We start from the raw sequence: 27,472 nt of genomic DNA, 5'->3' as shown, positions 1-27,472 counted from the left end.
AACTGTTTCTTTCTGAACCTTTGAAACTTTTCTGATTGGTATTTATGACTCTTTTTTCCACATTTGGACAGTTTATTAAACTAATTAATTTTCTAGACTGACTTTTGAATGTATTCTTTTTTACTGCTCAATGATTCAAGATTCACAGCATAATAATCACGTATAAGGAGGAAATGATATGTGATACTACCTGAATAAAAAGTCCAGGATGCAAACCAGAAAATTAACTGCTGTGACCATTCAGTTTGCCTAGAGGCTTTGAACGTTTTACCGCTTCGGTGGGAAGGTAACGGCATTCCGTGTCGTCATGCTGGCCACATGACCCAGAAGTGTCCACGGACAATGCCGGCTCTAAGGCTTAGAAACGGAGATGAGCACCGCCCCCTAGAGTCGGACACGACTGGACTCTACGTCAAGGGAAACCTTTACCTTTACCTAAGCCACTGTACATACTTCCTGCCTAAAGGTGTATCAGCTTCTCCTCAGCCTGGGGAAACAAAACCAAACTCCCTGTAACATTACCAAACAGCACCTAACCACACAGTTAACACTTACGGCATCTGCACTAGTTAGTGTACTTCACGTACCACCTGCCAAGTCAGCACTTACAGCTATTTCTCTTTTGTGCCTGAAGATGAGAGTTAAGAGAATTGCCTTGAGACATGCAAGCATAGTTGTTCATATTATTCAGGGATAGAAGCTGATCATCACACGATTTTGTTTTAAGCTGCTCAATTTACTGTGAGAAGAGATGGCATGACATTAGCAAGCAACATTTTAATGCTAATTTTGCACTGCTTTCTAATAGATATATATAAATTGTTTTATGATTCAGTATGAGACAATAAAGGCCTTTGACTATATGCTATATACCAGGGTTTCTCAACCAGGGTTCCATGGGATTTATTTAAAAAAAATTATTTCAAATTCGGGCAACTTCACATTAAAGAGGTAAGTTTCATTCTGTTAATGCATATATACAGGCCTACACATGAAACGCACATAATAATTTTTTAACTTCTGGCCTATATTTGAGCCTGAATGTGCAGGGGTTCCCTGAGGCCTGAAAAATATTTCAAGGGTTCCTCCAGCATCAAAAGGTTGAGGAAGGCTGCTATATACTATAGCAAAACTTTGATTTTACGGACCAGTTTGGGAGAAAGGATGCCTGCTAAAGATGAATTTAACTGATGTGATTTATATCATTTGCATCAATTTACACAATCAGCATAATTAACTGATACAATTGATGTTATTTTTGTCATTATGCAAGTGACTTAAATGGACACAAATTACACAATTATGCAAATGACAAATTGTGTTAATTGGCTGGACCGCTTTGGTAACAACAGACTTGACATGCTATTTGGGGAGGGGGGGAGAGGCCAAGAACAAACATTTTATCTGTTGCATCAGAAGGCAACTAAATTGGGGTCCATAAAATTGAGGTTTCACTGTACTGTATAAAGTTCCCAGATTTGTACAGTGCTATTTAAGGAGGAATTTTGCATATTGAACAAAGACAACACAATTTAATTATCCTTTTATTTTTTATTTGGTGTTAAGTAACTCCACAAAAAAACAAATTCAGTTACTCTGATGTATGTGAAATCAGAACAATACAACCACTTGAAGCAAAAAGGTAGAAACAAGTTCAGCCCAGGAATGAAAAACTGATACTTCAGTGCTATGGATATGCAATGCGCCTCATACCACAGTGCATTTCAGCATCTCCACTTTTAAATTATCCTTGCAGAAAAACAGAAACACGAACTCACACATCCACTTTCTCACTGGAAAGCTTCAGAATTTTATCCATTCAGTTATGAAACAAATAAATATTATTTGTTACTGCCCACACATGTAACATACACGTTTCCAAAGATGTTAGAGAATTGAATCATAATGAAATGAACCAGCCTTTCAGTGAGATCTCTATCCAAATAAGCTGAATTTTCAAAGTGTGGGTTGTTCCCTCTCCAAATATTCCCATTTGGCTTTTCATAATTCTAACAATGATTCTTTACATTAATCACTAGGATTTATCAGTTTTGTTCTTTTTTGCTTTCATACTGACGACAATATCCTTAGTGCATGTGCTATACAACGGTTTAAAGGAAGCTCCAGAAGAAAGTAAATATTTAAACACGTATCCAAAATTTCAAATAAGGAAAAAAAAAACACTGTCAAGATTTGTAGTATGGATGCTAAAATAAAGTAGCTTAAAAGCCATTATTAATGTTATTAATAACATTTCCCTGGAAGGTACAAACCAAGCCAATGGAATTGAAGTTTCAACTGAAAGGATAATATACAACCCGTACAAGGAGTTGATACCCTAGATCTTAAATCATGTACTATCAATTAAGAAAAGGCAAAAAACTTCATTCAATTCAATTAAGCTTACTAGCACAGAATAAAATTTTAAAGCCAGTTCAGCTTACCATTTCAAACAACTATAATTGTTAAAATGTTTCTCGCCTATTAAAATTAATAGCTTAGCATTTTCAAGTCAACAGTAAGCTTTCTGTTCTTTCTGATGTCTTAAACATGCTGCTATTGTATAGTTTTTAAAACTATGAAATGGTATAAACCAATATTGCTCCTCCTGACTTACGATTTGCATAATACATTAGTAGCACAGGGAGTTGATAGTCTTGCACAGTTACATTTTGACAGATGCATTGACTATGTTAAAATAAAAGTTAAGAGCAGGTCACATTAAAGCAACAATCACTACTGCAATCACACATGTAAATCATGTTCCCACTCCCACCCACAACACACAACTTACTCCTAACATTCTCTCAGGACACAAAGTTAGCTACAAATTTTACTAAATTACAGCCATAATAGTAGCTAACTGCAGGAGCCACTGGATTTATTTTGAGTGATATACTAATCCTCTGCATATAAAATATTGAACATTGACTCTTAAGATTCCTTTAGTTGTCCAGGCCAACTATATGAAGCTTCTTACAAAGATCACTATTCATTAATTTCCCCACAATGCAATCCTAAGTACACTTACAAATATGTATCACTGAAGTAAGTGTGCTTGGTTCAGGCTGTAGTGTCATTTGTTGGATCATCTACTTTTCAACACTGAGTCCTGAAAAAGAAGAAATACTAAGCCCTGAAAACAAGAGGGGAAAAGGGGGAATAATCATTTTTCTTCCTCCCCATCCCTGCAAAAATCCATAGCTTTTTCAGTTAGCAAGGAGGTAACAAACAGTTGTTCCAACTCTGTTTGTTTCTATGCATGTTAGGAGAAGAGATCCTAGAATAGAAAGTACAGTTTCTGAAAGTCTCTAAAGCACAGCCCTAGTATTTCTACTCCCAAGTTATAAGATCTTAAAAGACAGGACAAGCCATACATGCTTTCCTCTCACATTCAGAAAGGCACTGATAGATTACAGTGTTAAGTATTTATCTCCCAAATCTTAAAAGCCTAAATGTGCTAAAAGATAAAATCTCTGAATAGTCGTAGACACTGCAATGCTAGTAGGATAGTAATACTGATAGAGCTGCAGTTGAAAATAAAAATAACTGCAGCTAGGATGCAAAAGAGCAGTGATACTACCAAGACAATCACATGCACATCCATTCTTGATTTGACAACACAATCTACTCTAGGTCCAAATAGCCAAGGAGCTAATAGTTTGGAGAAAAGGGGGAAAAAAGCTTCTAGTGGGGCCATACCCCACTATTAAAAATAAAATACGAAGAAGAGAAAGATAAATACACTTCTGAATCCATTATATGAAGGAAGAACTCAATTTGTTGCTGAGTTACAAGCCTTCTGGAAGAATTTACCATCCCATGTTATTCTTCAAACCATCCTTTTATTCTACAGCTTTATAGGTGAGTTCGAGAAAAAAGCTCCTCTTCACAAGGATCTGTCCACCCATTTCCACCTTCTGATGCTGCACCTTCAGAACTGGAGCTGTCACTGGAGTACAACTTCTTTCTAAAGCCATTTGATTTTATTTCAGAATCTCTAGGATCTGCACACCTTGCTTCATGCATGGAAGAAACCTACGGGATTGCATTTAAAAACATAGGTTATGTTGTACAAGGAGAAAATATTAACTTTTTTTCCAGAAGAAAAAGGAGTAAAAATCAAAATCCTTCATGCTTTCATACAGCAATTTTAAAAAAATGACTGGATCCAAATGTATACTAGGTAAAGTTCTGCTGGCACTAGAGAAAAGGGAGCAGGGTGGCATTCCTGATGGCTCTTTCCCCTGCAGCCCTTAGCACCAGTTTGAAGTTCTGGGGAACCCTCTGGGATAATGTCGTGACTGGTGCTGTGGGAAAGGCTGAATATGAGAGAAATGCCTCCTTCATCTGCTGGAACTCAGCTCATCCGCCCCTGGAAAAAGGCCTTCCTCGTCAGAGGATCAAGGCTGGGTCCACCAATTTTTAAACCATGGGAGTTTTGATTTATCAGTATCAGTCCTGAAATGTATACAGTGAGGCCTTCTACCTTAGCTTGCTTTTCACTAAAACTCCTTTGACTCCCCAAATCTATAGCAAAATTTGGTATGTAAAGGGCTATGGTTTGAAAAGAACTATCAGCAACATCTTTCCTTTTAGTCTGGATTTCTTTTTGTTTGGTTTTGTCACATGGAATTATTTGATTCTATGCCTTTAAAACAGAGGTAGTCCTTGATTAGCAACTGCCTTGTTTAGTGACCATTCGCATTATGATGGTGATGAAACAGTAACTTTGTGACCAATCTTTGCATTTACAACCTTTTCAGGTCTGTAAAGCAAAGGAAAGCTGAAATAAGATTGTAAGCACAGCTGTGGTTTCACTTGGCTACCACTTTGCTTAACCACTGAGTTGCCGGTCCCAGTTGTGGTCGCTAAACAGGGACTACCTATATACCTCTATCAGAAGATTTAAAATTAAAAGCTGTTCCCCAACTCAGCTTTAAATTTATTACAAACTTAACAAGGAATCATAACATGTCTTCAGTTCTTTAGGAGACATTTACATATTTTAGATGAATTTATCATATCCAATTTTTTTTTACTTACCATATTAAAATCTTGAAGATGTTCTTCATTGTCTAGTAATTCTTTCATATCCGTGAATTCTTCAACACTGTTTTCCCTCTTGACATTTGTACAGCATTCTTTGAAAGTTTGGTTTCAAAGAATCAAGGTAATGATGGGGGAGAGAAAAAAGGAGTTTAAAAATTAAATTTACAAGATCTAAGTAAAAAACCTCTAATCATAATAATTGATAAGCTAAAGTCAGCAGAATCGCAGCACAAGCTAGTGAAGAAAACCGGTTTCAGAAGTCAGGTTCCTTCATTTCAGACAGGACTTAGACATATTATTTTTATGTATCTTATAAATTTTCCTCTCCACAATTTTTTTAAGTGGATCAAGAGACTCTTTGGCAAGCCAGACTGAATGACACTGGTTTTAATTTCCTCCTACCCACTTCATCCATTCATAGAATGCACAATCAACATTTGATACCATAATGGTCTGACAGAACCCATTTACATCTACGAACAACCCTGCTGCCCCCAGACAGCTTCACACATATCTCTGTGGACAAGAAGATAGCAGCTAGTACTCTCACCCAAAGCTCCATAGACAGGAGCCCAAGTCCACTGGCAACTCAAATGCAGCAGCAGCTTGCAAGCCATTGTTTGTAAGGTTAATAGCCAAGACTGAACAAGCAAGCAAGGACTGTCACTCTAATTTTAACTCTAATTGGTTAGAGAAGCACAAAGGATCAACAGACAGCAGTTCTCCAACAGGTATGTTTTAGTCTTGTAAAACTAAGGCAGCCTTCCCTAGTGCAACACCCTCTGATGATTAATTATAAATTCACATTACCTTCATATTGCTGACAAAAGCCACTATGTTGGGAGATTATGCTACATAATTTAAATAATTGGCCTGTACAATATTTTTGATTTGATTCTGAAAAAGTTGTTTTGGAGCACAGAGGAACATGAATGCAACCCGTTGGTGACTTAATAAAGCAAGTGTGCTTACTTCAAACAGTGCAGCTTATTCTGTATCTCACTCACATTCCATGTGTTCCAAAGAAACTTTTTGAAACTGAATTTAAAATGTTGTACAGCCTAGTAGACCATGTATACATTACGTTGGTATCTTTATGACCTTCTCCTTGAGAGGTGTTTAATACCCCCAGAAATTGCTCCACGGCAAAGACCAATGCAGTGGTTAATAGGAAATACAATTTTAATTTCATGTCTGAAGAAGGAGCAAGTATGGAAGCTACAATGCAAAGCCAAATGCAGACAATAAATATTTTGGATGTATCTTAATTCTGTAGCCACAGGATTAGACAAAAAAGCTATTCATTATCAAATAAAAGAACTGACCTATAGGGTTAACAAAACAGAGATTCCCTTTCCAGCTCTGTGCATGAAACCGAGAAATCCCAGCACCACAGCCCAATAGAGAAGACCTCCTTAACAGAGCTGTCCCTAAGTCAGGATTCCCCAAACTCTTGACCCCTTCATGAAGTTTCAGATTGTTCATCGACCCCCAAACATTTATTTTATGAAAATAATTTAATAAATACTTTAACTAATAGTACTACAAACAACAACATTGACTGCTTGGATAATCCCATCAACCCTTGGGGGCCGATACTGACCACTTTGGGGAACCCTGCTGTAAGTAGAACAGCACTCTCAGGACATATATAAGAGGTCTCAGTGCTATCTTGAGATGACAGGCGCCTACTTCTTCACTCCCTGTCACCCAACTTAACACAGCCATTTACAGAGTAGCAGACATTGATTCATAGCCATATTCAAGTAATTGCCTAACTCATTCATGCCTAGGCCACAAATAGTCATGATCATCTCCCACATTCATTTGATTGCAACTTATTTTCTTCTTCAAATCACTGCATTAATTCTGCTTAGTTTATTATCTTAGCAGTAACTGAGGGAAGGGGACTAAATCAGGAAGACATGACATTGCTGGGATCATCTCCTTCACTCCAACAACAATGCTCTGAGAAAAAAATGCATTCACTTGGCTCTGGTCAGTCATGATGAATAATGTGGAAGAGTCACCACATTTATTGAGCGGTTTCAATTGTGGAGCAAGTTTAGACACCGTTACAGAGTAAAAATGGCTCCTATTTGTTCAAAGGGATGATTGTCCTTCTGAAAGCTGCACAACAAAGGAGCAAATGGATGCAGCTTTCCCCAACACTACATTTGTACAGTATGCCAAGTACAGCGGCACCTATTGCCCCCTATGTATTGTATCTTATAGCTTTTAAAGAGACAAAAACCCTCTTGGAACAAAATGGTGACCACCCCATATAGGAATAGTTGCCTTCTACAGGCACCTGCTGAAGCTGTAGATCTTCCTTGTTGTCTACATGACAAGGTGTGAGAAGAATATCCTTGCTTCTGTGTATGTTGAATGGCTGCCTGGTTACCTGTGGAAAAACAAAAAGACATGGGGAAATATTGCGCAAGGTCTGCTACATATGAAACATTTCTCCGTAACTCAGTGAACAGCAAGAAGAAAGAAAAGCAGCCCTCACTTAAGAAGCTGCCACTCCACATTCTTCTGCCATTATCCCCATTATCCCAGCAAGTTTGCATTCTGTGGTTTGGAAGAATGCCTTGTGGGAGAGGTATTGTTACTCTGGACAGAATACTCACTCATCAAATGTAGGGAATCGCACCGGAGCTCTTTGTCCAGCAGCTGTTCTGTTGCAATGTCACCCATCTCTGATTCTGAAAGAAAGAATACATCACAAAGTTTGGCAAACATTACAAGCATTACTGTTACATTCTAATAAGCAGCGGGTTGTTACTTAGCTAAGAGAGAGTTTCTGAAATCTTCAGAAGTAACGGGGCAAAACGGTCTGACTACCAACAGGAGTACACTGCTCATTTTGATAGAAAGGATAGAAAATGTTCAGGAGTTTCAGGTATGAACACTCTTCCCTGGTGAATACTTCCCCATTTGATTACCTATGTGAGGTGCCTTGTCTTTTAATCCCCAGTTACAGCAATGGGGTTCGTGGTGCACATGCATGCCCGGAGTCCAGAAGCAGAGTACCTGTAAGGGGTCTAAGAATACAAAAGTTATTCATCTGCTATTCCAGTATTGACTGTTAGCCTTGGCTATCTGTGATTTGCACAAAGTCCTCCTCTGATAAAATGTGCCAAATGCTCACAGCTTAATGAACATATGGTATAGTTGTATGGAGCACTATTGTCTCCAAACAGAAAATTTTGTGACCACACATTTATGCCATGCTTTTAAGCTGATTTTTCATAGGTGTAATTAGCCTAAGGGGAAAGGACGATATTTGAGAAAAAATCCAACTAAGTCCCATTTCTCTCCTTCTACCCTCTCAATTCCAGATGGTGGCATCGTGTTGCAGATGCAAGACTATTCTGCCATCCTTTTCTATTGGTTAGAGTGACAAATTCAGTCAGTCCAAATATTTATAGAAATTGTACTTTCAAATTTATCCTGAACTAAAACTTTTGCATATCCAATGCCTTTTAGAATTGTGCAGTGTAATTTTTACAGCTCAAAAATTGCTTGTATTGGGGGCAAATTGCAAGAATGTACAAACTAGAAAAAGTGCATACAAAAGTATCTACGAAATTCTAGATCAACTTTTATTTTTCAAGTTCAAAACTGATGCAGAAATACACTTAGACAGGTATACAACTGGGAAAATGAGAATGAATAAAATAGCATGTGAGGTTTTTCCATCACTAGTGATTTTCTTCCACTCAAAAAAAGGAATGCAAGCATCCAATTGATCAATACGTTATGCTGCCAACCTTAGTTCTACTAACACTGCAACACAGAATTATCGTAATCATTTTACAGACAGAGGACAGAAAATGCTTACTGTCGTATCTTGGTATGAACATAGTCTCAACACGTCTTAATTCCAAACATCAACTGCTCCTCAAAATACTGACTATTCTGAGAGGATGTCAGAGAATGTGGTTACGTTCCAGTAAGCATTCATGGATTACTGGAACTTACCTACACTCTCACATTCCTCCCAAACATTCTGTCCCATTCTCGCTGCTGTCCTTTTCCTACTGAAATGAGACTTTCTCATTGTATCCCACAAAGACAACTAAGCACAGATCGTATCTCAGATGTGTACCTCAGATTCTCTTAATAAATGATAAAATCACAGGTGTGATTATCTCTTGATGAAAGTGACTTGGCTGAACTGAAACATACTGCGCCTTAAAAAATCGTTGCAAGCACCTTTTGAAGTTGCATTTTTCTTTGCTCCTACAGCCACATCCTCAAAAAGGTTAAAAGTTCACAACACATGATAAGACAGAAAGAGGTAGGTTTATAAATTTATATTAATATAAATTTAAGATCAAAGCAAAATTGAAATAGCAGGTGTAATTAGAGAGTAATTTTTTGTTCTGTTAGAACGCACGTAAATTTGAACAGGCTATGTTCTTACAATGACAGCAGGTGCAAAGCAGAGAACTTGGAGCAACAGGCTATGAGAAGGGGAAGGCAGCCATCAGTTGGACAGGAAAAAGAAAAGGCAATAATCACCACATTACAACAAAAGAAAAGGGGTCTGGTAACTCCTTATGACAGGCTAAACCATTATTTCACAATTAAGTACAGAGTAGTAGTTTTGTTGGTATACCTGTTTGAAAAGAAATAACATATTTGGGCTGTGCAAAGCATTTTAAATAGGTGGTGCGGAAGGTGCGTTAGCAGAAAGCACCTCTTCCAGGCCCTCCTCTGCAAGGCTCGCTCAAGTGCTCGGAAGGCTGTCTCCTCATCTGCCGGCATGCACGGCCACCACACGCCACTGGTGGTCCCAGGGTCATGCATGCTTTCAAATTCTAATTGCAGACAGTCGATTTTAGCTAAAAAAGACCTCTGTATCTTCATCAGATAAAGTTTTCAGTTTACTATATAAGTCCAAGTAATATTTTAAAAATGGAAAATGTATATCTTCAGGAGAACTATATATCTTATCATCCCCATCTTTTTCATCTTTTTTTTTTTTCACTTCAAGCGGTTTGCCAAGATCCTACCAGGTCTGGATGGATTTCCTGTGGAATGGCATAAAACATTTATTGATATACTTGCTCCTAAATTCTATCAACCATACAAAAATGGTGTTTTATCTTTAGTTAGTGAAGCATATATTACAATTATATCAAAACCTGGAAAAGATCATACATTATATGTTAACTACAATCCTATTTCACTGATTGATTAGATATTTTGTTTTAGCTAATAGATTTCAACAAGTAATTTTTTTCAGTGGTTAAGAATGATCAAGTGGGCTTTATTAAGCTATACAGGGATCACATAATGCTTGGCAGGTAGTAGATTTGATTGATTTGAACAAGAACAGAAAAGATAAAGCTGCAATTCTGTTACTTGATGTAAAAAAAAACTTTTGATAAAATGTATAAATGATATATGTATGTTACTTTTGCTAAAACTGGATTTCTCAAAGGATTTATAAAATGGGTCCAAATACTTTATGCAACCCCCAAACCTAAAGTGAAGATTTTTTAAAATTTACTTTCCAATACTGAGTGGAACAACACTTGGTGATTAATTATCAAAAAACCCCAAAGTAATGGTATTTGCCAACAGACCCAAAGTCCATAGATAGGGTATGAAAAACCACCATTTGAACAGGTTAAAAATTGTAAGTGCCTTGGCACTGTATTTAAAAACAATAGGAGGGTCATACTGCAATGCCACTAATTGTGTGCAAAAGCATTACAAATACAACCACCGAAATCACTCCTAAGCATGTTGCCAATACTCTTTTCAGTATCTGCCAGAGTTGAAACCAGAGCTTGGATTGTAGTTGTTAATTATTGACACAAACTTAACCATAATCCATCTTGGTTGGCTCACCTCATCTTTAATTATACATTTCAATCAGCTTGTAAGAAAGCCCTAATTCCGGAAATGGTTTATCTATTCAGAGTTATGTATTTTACATTGGGATTGTATTTTATAATTATAGACACAGTATAGTTTAATTTTACCCACTTATCTAGGTTTTGTCAGCTTCCTAATTTTTTCAAGGGAGAGTTATAGCCTTCTATATATGACCCAACCTAATTATCTTTGTGCTTTGATGAGGATATGTACTAACATCTCCTATCCATGTTTCTGCAGGGTAGATCTCAAATTCTTATAATACACAGATTGTGCCCATAGAGCATGGAAAAAGTTGGATAAAATATATAAAGAGGTTTTCTTGTATACTGATAGATGGAAGTCTTTAAGCCCTACCCTTTGAGTACATAGTCTCAACATGAACGTAATTCTGGGTTACTTTATATTTTGCAGTTTCAGTTTCCTGAATCTTGAATTATACTATTATGCATTCCTTTGAACTAGTACCAAATTTTGGATGTGTTCACTTCAGGATAAATTTTCCCTCCTGGGCCCTTTTGGAATATTCATATGTTAGCACCTTTCATTATTTTGACTATTTTGGCTTCAAAATATCAGATACGTATCTCCTGTCATTGCCATATCAAACTGAAAATTGTGATATCCTTTTTGAAAACCACCACCACCACACTTTGATCTTTTTTCTCATGCAAACTGATGTTATGGTATATCCAGATCTTAAAACTGAGAGAGATGTTATATAGAAAATCTGGATGGATCCTAACATTTTTACTTTAGATCTACTATTTTATGACGGGTTTTATCATTTTCTTTGTTAAAAGAACAATACCATTTGTCCATCGCCATCCACTGGCAGTATTTATAACTACAATACTTAGTGACATCTTAATTTGGACCAGAGACATTTTCAGCCTAAATTATTAACAGTGATTAATCAATCCTACAATCCTGGTACTGATAAATGAGTAAGATATAAAAATTTTAAAGATGGAATGGAATAAGGAATTGGAGATCCTCATTTTGTCTAACAAAGAGAAACTGTTTTAATCTCAGTATCAAAAATTTCAGTAGATTTTATATTGGATAGCCTATTCAACAGAAAATATTTTGGAATTAATGGACTCCACTGTATTTACATAGAAAACATGCAATATGAATAAATCCTCATACTGTTGGAAATGCTATGACATAAAATCATGTTTCTGTGATGTCCTAATGTTATTAAATTCTAGGAAGAAGTAATTGCATATATTAATTTGACTTTCAGACAAAGTTTAATATTTTCAGACATCCATATTTTTTTTTTGAACTACTATTACAATAATGGTTGGACAATGGTGAATCTACAGTATTATCCTTACTCCCAAGAGACTCAGTCCTTCAGCACTGGAAAGGTACATTTATGACCCCAAACACTCAGTGGATTTAACACCTCATGTTACTTGTGACTTACGAATGAGTTGTTTATAGAGATAGATTATGGATGGGCAATTGCAATGAAATATGGCCATCCTTTAGCAAAACTATTGGGTAAAACTTCATTCATCTGTTTGTGTGTGTGTAAAAGAGAGAGAGCCCCTTATAATTTTTGATTTTGCTGTGTTGCTTTCTTTTTTCCCTCTTTTTTGGTTTTATTAAATAAAAAAATGCATGCTTTCAAATTCTTTGCACAGCCCCATAATATATCATATTACATAGTATATGATATGCACTATTTATTCATACAAAAGAAGGTAAGTAGCAAGACACAGACTGAGCTCTGCTGTAACTACTATCTTTATTCGGAATGGCTTTTATTTATATCATCTTACTATTTAAATGATATATTTACAACTTGTGCTGTCCTTGGAACTGATAAGAAAGCAACAGGAGGCACCAGAGATGGGAAACAAAAATAAATCTAAAAAACAAGGCAGGATAAGGTCTGAGCAACCATTGAACATAATGTAAAAAAAGCTGAAAATTGACAACTTTTGCTGACATCCAAAGCCTTGGTAAATACTTGGAATAATTTAAATTTAGTAACACTGAACAATCAATGTGAGGTATTAGCTTTATTAAAAAAGCAGGCTGAACATAGATACAGCTACAGCAACATCTATAGAACAAATCAGTCTCTGATGCAACCCAGAGAAACTGTGAGTGATTATAAATTAACAACTGAATTCATACCTAAACAATGCCTTTTACCTATGCAAACTGTGCTTTCTATTTTTGAACACGTAGATAAAGTCTACAACAAGGCGGAAGTAGTAAAGCAACTTTTTGATTTGTTTATACATAAACATTCAGACAAGGATACAAAAGGTACAGAAATGTTGAAATTACCTAAATAGCCAGAATTAGAATATGTCTGGCCACACAGACAGTAAAATCCTGAATGACATTAAAGAGGAAAGCCAGAATAGAAGGAAGAGCAGAACAAAATCAGCTCAAGGGAGCAATGAAGCCTCAGAGAACTTTACTGGCCCAATTACAATGCTTCTTTCTTTAAGTGACAAAAGCAATTCAGAACCAGCCTGGTAGCACCTTTTAATCAGTGATCAAGTGAGCTGCAGCTCACAAAAGTTTATGCTTTTAATAAAATTTGTTAGTCAGAAAAGGTGCTACCAGACTCCTCTGATTTTTCGCTACCGCAAATTAACATGGCTCTCCTTCTACAATGTCAAGAACAATTTGGGTATCAGATGAGTTCTCCAATAAACCGAGTGCTCCTACAAATGAGATGGATCAATATTAACGGAAGAAAATGGAGCTCAGGTAGATTCTAAACTGAGACAGTTGGTGCAAAATAAATCTATCCTGTTGATTTGGGGATTACAGAATGGTTACCATTTCACTATGATGGTGTCAAAATTATAATTGAATTTAAGAAGGCCATCTTTCCTTCAATGCTGTTTTACATTAAAGAATTTTTGAGAGCATTCCAAATACACCAATTAGGATCTGTTCAAACTGGATCACTTTCTTCTTATAAAAGGAGAGGATCCAGAAATAAAGGGTAGCACAATGCTGAAGTTAAATCAGAAAGAGGGACAGGAACTTGCTCAATGTCATGAAATCCCCTTATCTTGGCTAAGGCCATTTCAAGCCAAGCAAACATCCTCTGAGGAGGAGGAGAACAGAATATCAGAGCTTTGATGAGCACCACAAGCTTCTTAACTCTTTTGTTGCCATCTCATTAAATGAGCAAGAAGAAACAATATACAAATCAGAAACAATAAAAAAACTCCACTGTCAGTCTTTTCTACCACCAAAGCTCTTACATCATTAACCTCACTGATGAGCATAAGCCCAAAGAAGCCAGGTCTGGCACAAACAAGAGCCTGACAGTCCCTTACCCAAAGGTATTGGATAATTTGGTAGAGCTAGAATCACCATCTGAAAAGCAAGCATTGCAGGAATGGAGACACTCACCTACACCTTCCTCTTACAAACCTTCTCAGCAAATTACTTCATATCACTGGATCTTGTTTTGGAATTTGTGAGGAAGAACAACACATTAGAAGGGAATCTGGAATCAAAACAGCTCCCTCCCTTTTCAGAGGTAACAGAACTGGCAGGTCCTTTGGGGGAAGAGACTGATTCTCCTACCTTATCAATCCTATGCAAGCACTGAGGCTATCCAGACTGGAACTGACCATTAAAGTGTACTGGGGTGTCCAGAGGAGACCTGGCTGGAGCTGGAAAATAAGGCTGTCAGAGGAGGAGGACCAACAAAGCATGTCATTTCCAAAGACATGTTTTGCAATTAGAAGGGTGTCCCCTTGCAGACAATTCACTGGATATAGCCACTATGAAATCAAACAAAATACACAAACTACTCCAGAAGAACGTAATAGAACAAAGGCCAGCTGACCCCAAGATGGAAAAGTCATTATCAGGAAAAGAGATGGCTGATCCCCAGATTATAGGAAATCAACAGTTACTTTCATCTCACTATCTTTCCTTGCTTTTCTGGAGTGCTGCAGGATGGAGAGCTAAATTAAGAGATCCAGATTTTATCAGTTTTATAATTAATTCTATCTTTTTACTAAAAACATGGATGAAAAACACCTAAACAGTTTCACTGACTGCAGCAGGGTCTCTGTTGGGAAAGCAGCCAAATAAGAGGTTGACTATGTTCAACCAAACTTAAAATAAACCATATTAACCATAATAGTGCCACTAACCATAATAGTGCCATTCAAGACAATGGCAATGATAGTTAAGCTCAAATCTCATTCTCTTCAGCTGATGTTTACCTATCCCACTAAGTATAAAGTCTCAGAACAACAACAAAGTACGGCAAAGCCTAGAAAATTATGCATCCGAGCTGACAGCTAATCACCCTCAAGCTCAAGCTGTGCTAGGTAGTGATCTTAATGCAACACCAAGTCCAAGTGATCTGGCCCTCTATATAAGTACCCCTACTACCCTCCGGAAAGTGATTTGTCTCCACCATTAGAGCTACATCAGCTTAGGGATGGAAAATGCAATTATGCTGAATCTTGCTTGGCAGCGTACTACTAAAATAGATTTTCACATCTTAAATGGAACAACCCAGAGAGACAGACCAAGGGAATTTACTTTCTAGGCAGATTCCAAAGTTAGTACAAATGACTACATAGCCCTTTCATGAAGTTTCCTAAAGCATCTGAAAAGCTTTACAATTATTAGTTCCCCAAGTAGTAACCCTCTACCTTTGACTCTATACCTGCAGTTAGGTGAAAAACCTAAGCTAACAGAAATCCCCTGCTTAACAATAGAAGATGTGAATCTTTGTTCTGGTTACATAGGTTGGTCAACAGAACGGTGCGTGACTCTGGAAGGTCTTTCGAATTCTACCCAACTAAGAACAGGTCCGAATGGAGATTCTCTCTCTCATACCCACACCTGTGAAACAACGCTCAGGCTTTATATGATTTCTTATAAAAAGGCAACTCTCCCCCCCAGACATAACAAACCTTTTGGCACAAACTTAAATCCTCCACAATGGATAGACAGCCCAGAAAAGCTCAGCAGCAATTCTCCACGCCACCCCCTAGCCCAGATGCACTTTATTCTTGCTGCACTGCATTTATTTATGGCCACACCAGTGGCCCAGTTCTTGTACAAGCCTCAGTTGAATCCAGGTATTAATTACACTAAACTTGAGAGTGCAAACTAACTTATGAATGTTGTTCCAGGTAACAGGATATATCCCTAAGGAGCCTCCAAAGCTAAAGGTAGGGTTGCTGAGGGATGAGATAAAGGTGTAGCTAGTAAATATTTTCAAGTACTGGCTAAAGATTAATCTACAGCCCTAAGGTTTCACACCTCTTGTTAGACAAATTCAAATCCATCTGGAAATAGACAGAAACTGGATTTTCCACCAGAGGCACTGCTGACACTGGGACAAGATCAGGCTATGGTAGTTCTTAGACAAAGGATCCTGGATTTAAAACTGCAAACTGTATACAGCAAAATACCACTGGAGTACAACTGGGACACAGTAAGTTCCTCTTCAAACTGGCCCACTATCTTAACCAGCTTATGATTAATGAATTCCACAGGGCCTTTACTCAGCTGCATGTTGATATCTTGCCATCAGCTGTACTAGAGGGCAAATTCTTAAAAACATTATGGAGAAGGGGCTTGTTCCTGTCAGTCTGGGAACACTGAATCACTGGCCCATGTGTTGCATTAGCAAAACTACTGGAGAGATAGATATATGAATTGAATCTCTCCTGGCAGATATAGATACTAAAATAATGTAAATCATTGTTAAGCTTGCATTTGCAGTCTGAAGAACTTGTGTTTTACCAATTTTGGGTTGTGTTTGGTATTATAATATGTAGACTATTGCATAGACCTCTAGAGTATTGTATCTTTCTTACCTTATTTTATTGTACCTTATTTCTGCCTTCAAATTTATTTTCTTATTTAACTGTATTCTATTTTTCTGCTTTTGATATGCTTGGTGGGTCTGTGACTTGTAATAAAGTGTTCCAATTCTGATTCCTCTATACAATGCTATTACTAAATTTGTCCTCTTAGTGAATGGGAGAAAAAAAATCATTCCATGCACATCTAGATAAGGAAAAAAGAAGGTAAGAAAGCACAATATAAATATAGAACTATATATGAAGTTTAGCATCATTTTGGGATATGAGTTCTGAAAGGATATTTATTGTTAAATTAATTTGAAATAGATGCCAGATTTATTCAAAAAATCAGAAAAGAAAACTGAAAAAAAAAGTTTGATATAATTTTACTATAGAACCAGCTCAGTCCTATCTTATATTTTGGTTGTTGTATTTCACTGACTTTTTTTTCTAATAAACTCCAGTTTCAACTATAATTAATACCATAATAAAACCTTTAACAATCTGGGTACCTCTTATTTTCCTAAGTATTCTACATAGCTACAGGTCAATTACAAATTATTTGTGACATTCAGCTTTTTGTAACTAGGTTCCCTGCAGAAAATTCATTGCAAAGGAGTAGCAAATGCTTAATCCTTCCCTTGCCAACCTGTTTTCTTCATAACTCCTCTTCCCAATAACCCAGGTTTCACTCCAACCAGGGTCCTAGATCTTTTTTTATCTTACATACAGTATATGAAGTTAGACTCATCTGCAAATGGGAAAAGCATGTTGGGTACCAAGAAATTAAGGAGACAACAGGACAACACTAAGAACTGAATGCAAATATTTTCCTACCACTTCAGAATTGCCTTTTACGATAAACAAAAAAGTGAATTCAGATGTTTTGCAATGAATGGGAAAAGGGTGGCTAACACGAGAGAATGGTGGCTAACAAATTCTATATACTCCTGGGTAAAGCTGATCATATAGTTTCATTTTAATTGAGTTTCAGCCTGGTTTTGGGAGGGAATCTGTCAAGAAGGAAGATGGAGCTAATCTAACCTTGTTGTTTAACTTGGACCTCTCAGTCACATCCAGTAACATCAGCCAGATTACAACAAATAATCTGGTCCCTGTAAACACTAATGGGCCCACAGATATTTCCCTTAATGTCCAAAAAGATCTCTGGCTATCCAGAGTTTTATTAGATTCCTATAAAATACAACAACAACATTTAAATTCTTATACAATGATAAAGGATAAAGTAGCCCACTAGCCTCTAGCTTAATTTGCCAAGAATGTTTCTGGGCCCCACATAGATTTTATTTATATTGATAAATATAAATGAAAATGAAAATGAAAATAAACAAATGGTTGGTATTTGCAGTCTGGTTTTTTTATCTAAAAGTTGCCTATCAGCCCAAATAAAATATCAGGGTCTAGATAGCTACATGACTGCCTCTCTCCAATTATTCCTGCGATTTTATAAGCTCTTATAGGATTGGCATGCTTCCAGTCTCATTGATAAAACAATGCCATTAAATGTGCCCATTCCCCTGGAACTACATCCCCACCGAAGATCACACGGACCCAACCTCTCTCTCTTTTATGAAAGCCTTTAAAAACTTGGCTCTTCAGCAGACTCTGGGGCAGGGCTCTTTGTGATCTTGTAGTTGAGATTGGATATTCTAATTTGTGGGGGAGGTCCCCAACTTGTTATTTAATGATGCTGACATTATTGGTTTTCTCTTGTTTTTAAAAGGTGGCTGTTTATTGTATATTGCCAAGAGTTGCTTCGGTGATTAAGGTGACTTATAAACTGATTTTAAAATTGATTTTTAATTGATTTTTATTTAAAATAAAATAAAAATACAAATAGTGGGGCCTGAAGATATTCTGGATAAGCAAGAAGGTATGATGGGCATATTTGCCTTCTGGTAAATGAGTGTTCTGGGATGACTATGCTCACCACAGCAAATAATTAATAGGGAAGCTCACCTCCATGGCAGCCATTCCAAGAGATTACTCATTATATACTTTTACAAATTTGACTTAATACACGTAAGACATAACCATTACAGTTTAGATCACCTCCTTATGGTTCCAACCATGACTCTATGCAATCCCTAGAATCTCTTCAAACCCTACCAAATTGTAATGTTTAACATTACAGAAAGAGACAGATATTGTAGCATATCAGATATAATGCAGAAAGTACACTTGACTGTATAAGACTGCACAGTTATGAACATAGATTACTATTTGATCACGTTGTGCCTGTGCTTTGTCAGCTGCATTGGTGCAGCCTGCTTCTCCTCATTTAGAATAATTTTAACCTTAAAGGCTGAACAACATGAAAAATATCAGAGGTTTTATTCCACATGCCTTTGCCTAGAAAGAATTTTTTTCAGCAGCGGGGCCCATGATCATACAGTGTATTTTGAAAAAGAAGTCTTCAGGGACTTTTGGCAACCTGAGAAAGTAATCTCAAAAATAGGGCTTTAAATTTCAAGTTACTAAAAGTCCATGAACAACATCTTAATCAGTGCAGGGACTTCCTTGGTCATTTGCTGTATTCTGTGTACTTGCTGTAGACAATTTATTTATATACCACTAAAACTCTAGTGTCTGTTTGATACTTGTAACCTTTAACTGGGTGAAACAGTGTGTCATAGGCCAATTTTTGAACCAAGAAATCTCAAATGGGCTAATCTACAGAATGCATCCAAAATCCGGGACCCATGACTCCCGTGGAATAGAAATTTGGCAAATTTTATAAAACAGTTTATGACATAAAAATTATCATAAAACATTTTATGACATAATACAAAATGTCATAAAACATTTCCTGTGGTCAACCTCCTGATGTTTAACTGTGCTGTACAGTTCAGCATGTGCCACTTTCAAGGCAGATACATCTCTGAATGTCTCCCTGAATTTTTAAGAACTTTTCCAGGACAATAGAAGCTCTGCCATTGTTGAAGGCATTGAGGAATCTGGTAAGGAAATATCTCTGAAACAATGACCCAGCGGGTCATGGGTTGTCAAGTTTGTATTAAATACTCCTCTCTTGTGTTCTTTATTTTGTCAGGGTTAGGTTCAGCTGGCACCATCCTTACGTTGTTCTCTGGAAAGATAAGAAGCCTTCTTACTCATGCAGCGCTTTAAAAAGTTATGGTTTTAAATCTATTTAAAAGTTCATGTTCTAGTTTTACTGATGTTTGTGACTTATCCTTAGAATTTCTGTGACAATTATGAAAGCTAGTAAATAAAAAACAAAAACAAAGAAGCAAAACAAGAGGCCATACTGGTTAATCTACAATCTAAAAGAACTCATGGGAACCAGGGCCCTATTTTCTGTTGCGCACACGCGCACACACGCACACGCACACACACACACACACAGGATTTCAACACTGATCATTCATGAAGACTGGGGATGGAGGAAATTCCACAAAAAAGATTAGGAAGACCTATACCTCCATCTTATAATGGTGCCATATGATTCTACATATGCCTAAAAAATCTGGGATTCTAGTCTTAGACTGTAAACCTAAGGACCAGCATCCATTATTATTCTTTGTAGGCTATTCTAGTAAGGTAGAAGCATTTTAAATGAAAAGTTCTTGTTTCGGTAGGCATCTTACTATTGGCTAGCACCTTAAATGAAAACCTTTTCAATCAAACTGTATTTCTAGTTAAAACCTACAGATTTAATGTCAGCTGGATAAAAAAACGTAGTTTTCTAAGCTCAGTGGGTGGGTTCCAAACTTTAGACCTACTTTAAGTATCTTTGAATCCATCAATTTTCTTTCAAAAATTGAGTCCCTACATTCTAAAACAAGACACCGCTTTCAGTGGAGCATATTCCCATATAAGTAGGCAAAATACACCACAGAAAGCACTACACAATCTTTTTTTTAAGTTCCTTTTAGGTAAGAAAATTGTTAGAAGAAAAATTAAAATATCAATTTTATGAGCCCAAACCACATTTTATGGTTTGACCCTATATGACCTTAAATGCTGTTTTCACATTTGAGCTGGGAGAAGAGAGATGGGAAAGGAAGAACAACTGAAAGAGAAGATAGCTGTTTAAATCTGTAGAATGCATCACATGTTAAATGTTTAAAGCCTACTAGAGCCAAGAGGTAACTGAACAATACTGTATTTGTACTGATTTATTCATGTAATGTTGGAGTACCCACGCAGGACTAGACTTCACAGCTGGCTAGCAGAAACTAATGCAGTTAACTATAGCTCATTCCCTGCCTGCAAAGCCCAGAATTCCCCCATATATTAATATTGCCACTCTTATTTCTCAATAGTTTCATTTCTTGGCACTAGTTTGGTAGCAGGGAGAACAATGACTACTTGTTTGATGATAGTCAAGAACTAGTTTATCATGGTGTACCCATAACCACTTGATAAACTAATCAGCAACATCCTGCCACGTGGAGAAGTTTCATCAAACAATGGCACTGATGAGAACACAATGGAAGCACATGAATGGAACAATTTTCCAGAAGATGATTAAGTGGCTTCGATTTGGAACATAATCATCTGCATTCATCTTTTATCTAACTCAGCTGTCAAGTTTCAGTCCATTACAAAGAGGTCAAAGATGCTGCTACCTTCATACTGCGATGTAGGAAAGAGTGGAGTATAAAGAGCTTTCTCCCACCAGCATTGTTTTGCTTGATTGTAGCTTATTTTCTGGAGGTCATTATTCAACACAGGAAACTGTTTTGAGAAGAATTTTGTTTTAGTTTAGAGGCAATAGAAAGTAACTCTACACTATGCTACTTATTCTAGAGAACATACATCCCAATAAAATGAGCTACTGTTTAAAGAAATCACTAAATGTTTCCGTGTAAACAGCTGGTCTCCGTAAGTTCCGCACAGCATAATCCTATTCACTGACTTTAAGTCAACTGAAGTTTACTATAAGATTAAGTGTGCATGAGGCTAGTGCTGCAGTGTAAAAGTTCAGTGTTAGAAATTCTACTTATGCTATTTCCCCTTAAAAATTAAATCTTACATAGGTATTATATCTTCTTGCAGATTTTTATATTCAATAGTATCTTTTTCTCACTTTTCCTCAGAAAGCTAAGAGTTAATGTCTCTTTTAACCAGGTAGTAATTGCACAAAAGCATATGAATGCATACTATTTTATTAGCAAGAAAAGGGGCAGGACTTAATGTTCAGCCCCTACCAGCTGAAAAATGTGTCCTCCAGAGAAATTCTCTATTATCAGTTTCTCTTTTCCCTCCTACGTTCATTTTCAGAACAGAGTAATATCACTTCTCCCAGGCAGCTGAGAAGGTGGGCAGATGCTCAGCCAGAACACTATTTTGCTTCAAACATCAGTTTTTGTGGGAAAGAAAAAAAAATTAAGATTGCACAGTAGCACCTTGGATTGGAAAAAGTTACTAATCTTGTGAATTCCGTTAATCGCAATCTCCCTGATGTATTTTAAAGGCATTTAAAATCCATTAAATTGCTTATCATTCTACTGAAACCTGTTACCTATCTATACAATGTACACCTCTCAAAGGCATACCTCTTTCAGCTGCACTGATGAGCTTTCTTTACAACTGCAAGGCTTGTCTTCCTCTTCCTGTGGCTCCACAACATTGCAGCTAGCTTCAGAACTTTTCGCAGCCACTGTGTCTTGTACATCTTTCATACTGCATTCTAAGCAAGAACTCTTATTTTCTACCAGCAATATTCCAGATGATTCTTCCTGGGAATCCAGAGATGTCTGTGCACTCTTTTCCATCCCACACTTTTTTAATGTAGGAAAGAACTTCCCAGACTCAAGTTCCAATTTGCCATAATAATGCCCTTCTTTTTCTGCATCCTCTTCCAGTGGTTTGAGATCTGCTTGTGGATCATCAAATGCTTCAGCCTGAGAAGAGACAAGAATATTCCCCTCATCTTTCTCTGATTCAAAGTCAGATTCACTTCCACCACATGGAGAAAGTTCAGATGCAGAAATGGGGCGAAAATGAGTTCTAGGAGAAATCCGTATTGCTCTGTACTGCGTCCTCCCAGCACCACATATCCTAGGGCGAAAAACTTCTCTGTCAGAATCAGAGCAAAGGATTGATTTGGGTTTAAAGCAAGGGCTGAAGGAAGTAATTCCTTCTGGTTCAAATGTACATTCGACATGAAGAACTTGTGAAAATGGATTATTTAAGTCAAAGGAAGAGAAAGAATACTCAAGACCAGACTCTTCACCTTGAAAATTACAAGCTTCTAACAAGTCTTCATGGAAGATAAATGAAAAACCTCTATTTAATCCACGATCACCACATTTCAAATGCTCATTCTGTTCAAATGATACAAAAGGTCTCCATAATTGTCTGTGACCAGGAGCAAAGCTATTTCCTGGTGTCATGAAGACATCTGTACCAGCTATTGTGACTACATCAGAAGCTGCACACTGTAGTAAGTTTCCTTTTGGGTGACTGGGGGGCACTACTGCCCACTCGCCATCACTGTTGAATGTTTTCAGTTCCCCGTACACACCACCAAGAATAAATGAACTTTCTTTATCTTGGTTAACATCCCATGACTTAGAGGGCGTAGTATAATCTCCACAATCCACTTCTGATAAATTGGTTGAAGCAAAGCCTCTTTTCTCTAAATTTTCTTTCTGACCTTCCCAAAGATGGTATTCTGATCTTTGCACTGCTTTGTTAGGACCTTGAAGAATTTCTACCTTTGCATCATTTAAGCAGCAACAATAATGATTTACATCAGCTGGAAACAGTTCCTCTTCTATTCCTTCTATTTCTACAATTGCTGCAGAGTTTTCATCTGTCATATTTGTCCAGATGTCTTTCATAACTCCTGAGCCATAGTCATCTTCATGCGGACTACTGTCACTACACACTTGTGGAGTCTCATATTCTTTATCTTCTGTTTTTTGTTCTAGCTGAATACCACAGACAGATTCTAGTTTTGACTTTTTTGTGAAAATTAAAGTAGGTATTTCTCCTAAAGATCTTGTCTGTTCCTGGCAGGTTTCCTCCTGCAAAAAATCTACAATTTCTTCATCTACATAACTTGAAGATACTCTGGGAACTACATAATTAATATCATCAGAGTTAAATTGAGGGGATTCTTCAAATGGAATATTTAAAGTCTCATTGTCTGAACGTGTTTCTTCAGAATATGACCATGGACTACAAGTTCTTGTTGACAGATTAGAACAGTGTTCATTTTCATCAAAGGCACTATTTTTGGTCCATATTAACAATCTAGACTGTGTTTTCCCAAACATACCAACATTGCTACTAGAATCTGTATTTTCATTTCCCAAATTTAGTTTTTCAAAAGGAAATGGTAAGACAGAATTACTGCATTGCACTTCAAACACTGAAAAAGAATTTAAACCAGACCCTTCATTAGTATCTGAAAACAGCTCTTGATTGCCTGCAAGCATGTACGAATTAAGCATTGTGCTGTCTAAGGTAGGGGAAAGTCTAATTGGAGAATCTCCTCCAAAACTTTCCCCATCTGCATCACCAGAGCTAGAAGATGAACAGCACTCCCAAAATTGAGCTAAATTACTAAGATCTTGCAAGAACCACCCTTCAGCACCAGAAGTGGCTGAATCTGCCCATATTGCACTTTCCCCTGTCAATTCCATTCCATCAAACACTATGCAACATTCTGCCTCAAAATCAGTTCCTTCTCTACTTTTCTGCCGAATCATATTCAAAATCCGACTTTCTCCTTGCATCTTGCCTGAGGCACCAGAATCCAACATGGATTGATCAATATCCACTTCATAGAAGTGTGTTAGTTCTGACAGATGAACACCATCTGAATGTATATCGTCCTCTGGTGGAGAACATATTGAGGTCCTAGTGAGGCCAATATCCTCATTTAAAACTGCAGGCATTTCCACAAAATGACCATCAATGAAAGTACCTGCTGCGAGGTATGTTTTATTAACATTATTGTTGTTACTAATGCAAAGACCTTGCACTGATTCAGCTAATTCTTCTACAGCCTCTGATGTTCCATCACATGCATCTTGCTTGTTGCGGTATGTCGTCTCAAGCTTACTTTTTCTACTCAGGGGAACAAAATATTCTGTAATTGGCTCAGTATACCATAAAGGCTCCTCCTTATACTCAGTTTCATTCCTGCTATCAAAATATAGCTCTTTTCTCTCATGGTTTCCACCTTCTTTTCGTCTAATTTCTTTTAATGGCCGTTTACCCCTTTTACATAGTTGCTTGATGGATCCATTGCTGCTGCCAGGAATTTTCCTTTCAGTTTTTTCACCAGCTTTTGGCAAATACCTACTTTGTCCATTCCGTCCTTTTTTGCTCCGAGCCTCCCTTGTTTTATGCCTTATTTTTACATATTTTGTAGCTGCTTTTAATTCACCATGATTGCCACTAGAATTTGAACCTTCTTCACTGGAGCCAGAAGACCAGGATCGAAGACGTATCTTTCCCTCAGATTTATGCCGGACTTGCTTTTTGTATGAAACAGATTTTTCTTCAATACGATTTCCAAACTTATTCTCTTTTTCATCTTTGTCATTCTTTTGTGTGGCTCTCTCCTGTACAGTTACAGATGCTTTGTTACTATTTCTCTCTTTGGATGCTTCATTTTCACTAATGCAGTCCTTTGGAGATGATGTATCTGTGCTAGTTGCTGGGACAGTGGAAGATGAGGAGGTACTGGAGTAACAACACATTTTGGATTTATTCCATACAGTCATGATTTCTTGCAGGCAAACCGGTTTCTGGGAAAGAGGTGGAAAAGCCTCATAATACCTGAGAGAGCGAAAAAGACAAAAATGGAGTGTCATTTTTTATAGAACCAGACCAAACGGCAGTTTCAACACCAACTAAGCATTCACGTTTTTCCTATCAACATTTATTTTCATTAGCTCTTTATGACCTGTAATATTTTAACACATGAATCATACTAATCAATATATTGTTTAGCTCATTTCTGGGGAAAAAGAAACTTATTACTGTACTTCAAAAACTGTAAGTAGCTAACAAGTTAAATATTGTCACTGTAGTTAAAATAAAACAAAATACTGTTACACACTTTTTCCAGTAAATGTTAATACACAGTTGAAATATTCTGTTTTTGTTTGTCTGCTATCTGGGGATGGATAATTCAACATTTCTGTTGGACATCAAGTTGGGAAAGACAATTTTTCCCATTTCATACAAGAATTAGCTTGGTGGTTGTTAAACAGATAAATTGTATAACTCAAAATAACAATTATTTTCAAATAGACTGAAAGGCCCTCATGGGCAGGACCATGCTGGGCCTTGACAGGGACCTGAGAGGGACCGTAAGATGCACTTATAAAAAGGACAATAGTGCTGTTCTGCAGTTTGCGAAGTTTGTTTAAACAGATTCATAATAGCTATTTTGGTGGAGGGGTAAATAGCTTGTTTCCTCTTGCTTTGGTGTTTTGTATTGGGATCCTGCCATTGAGAGGACTGAATTGTTGGCCTGGGACCAGAGGTGCGTATCATGAATTGTTGCATTCCCCCACAAACTGAATTGATGGCCTCGTTTTCCAGAGCTGGCTCACTCTGAAGTGATATTTCTTGCTTTGGCTCCACTTCACTGCTTGCCAGGTCAAAATTCTTCAGTTGTTCTCAAGATTCCCAAAGGCTGTAGTAACATTATAAGTTTCCCTTGTTAAGACTTCCGAGGGCTGATTTGATTATGTGCCTGAAACATCTACTGGCTTTGGCATGGTCAAGTCCATGGCAACAAGCTCATCATTAAAGCTGTGTACCCCCAGTTCTTATCAATCTTAGCAGGGGGTCAGTAAAATTAATAATGCTAGTAAAATCATCTCTCACAGAAGGCCTTCTTTCCAGACTCAGTACTGAGTGGTCAGCTACATTTTGTGTTTCTTCTTGTTCAGGGTTTTCAGCTGCCATTGATTGTGTCAAAAATGTCCTTCTCAGATCATGCTGATACTGAAATTATTCTGCACTGGAAATTGGACATGTCAAATGCACTAATGTTACTGCCATGGCAAAAATGCTAGCAATACTATCTTAACTGACCATACAAACTTGTGTATTGTTTCTGTTGTATACTCTAAAGCAATTCCACTGTATTTACTGTGTCTTCTTCATTCGTGCACAAAGTAATAGAGCCTTAAACTATGAATGTTAACTAAAGTTTGTAATCAACAACTAATACTGCCATAATTCTGCCCTGAAAAAAGCATGTAAAAGACACAAAAACCTCTTTTTCCAAGAGCATTTGTATTACTTGCATTTTGTATATTTTATCTTTGCTTTATAGGATGATAGTGTTTTCATGTAGAACTATAAGGGAAGGTACATTCTGTAATGTGCATGAAAGTCAAATACCACACTCCACACCTCACCCTCAACACATGCCTCAGGATGGTGAGGGATGTAAATAGGCTATTGACCTCTCCCCTTCCCTCTGATATATTTCTAGGTTTCTCCATAGAGATGACAAGTATGTCAGGACACAGTATCCTCTGATGTTTCTAGGTTGTGACACACCTGTCTACTCCCCCAGATTATGAATCAAACTCATTTTTTTTCAGAAAGGACTGTCTCAATCATATCATAATGGACTTGGGGTGAGATTCCAAGGAAGCCCTGCTTGGTCAGTGACATCAGGCACACAAAAAGGCACAGAAACCAGCCTCATTTGTAATCAAGCTAGGGAA

The 27,472-nt window shown here is 37.2% G+C and overlaps 1 protein-coding gene across 6 annotated transcripts in view; it reads right to left on the bottom strand.

Moving 5' to 3' along the window:
• Positions 1–1,531: 1,531 nt before the first annotated feature.
• Positions 1,532–27,472, bottom strand: part of KIAA0232 (KIAA0232 ortholog) — a 62,635-nt gene continuing 36,694 nt past the window's right edge. For 4 of the 6 annotated variants that reach the window (XM_063298674.1, XM_063298670.1, XM_063298673.1 and 1 more), the window contains 5 exons: positions 22,319–25,559; positions 21,389–21,497; positions 8,001–8,099; positions 7,686–7,760; positions 6,875–7,456 (listed from right to left, as the gene is read on the bottom strand). In XM_063298674.1, coding sequence (XP_063154744.1) covers positions 7,224–7,456; positions 7,686–7,760; positions 8,001–8,099; positions 21,389–21,497; positions 22,319–25,559 — 3,757 coding nt within the window. In that variant the 3' untranslated portion in view covers positions 6,875–7,223. Of the gene's footprint in view, positions 4,039–5,046; positions 5,145–6,874; positions 7,457–7,685; positions 7,761–8,000; positions 8,100–9,679; positions 10,095–21,388; positions 21,498–22,318; positions 25,560–27,472 lie in introns of those variants that run through there. The other 2 variants (XM_063298671.1, XM_063298675.1) reach the window with 2 other exon arrangements.

This window comes from Candoia aspera, chromosome 3, assembly GCF_035149785.1.
Source record: "Candoia aspera isolate rCanAsp1 chromosome 3, rCanAsp1.hap2, whole genome shotgun sequence".
In the NCBI taxonomy this organism is placed as follows: Eukaryota; Metazoa; Chordata; class Lepidosauria; order Squamata; family Boidae; genus Candoia; species Candoia aspera.
This window is presented reverse-complemented; position numbering and strand designations above follow the sequence as displayed.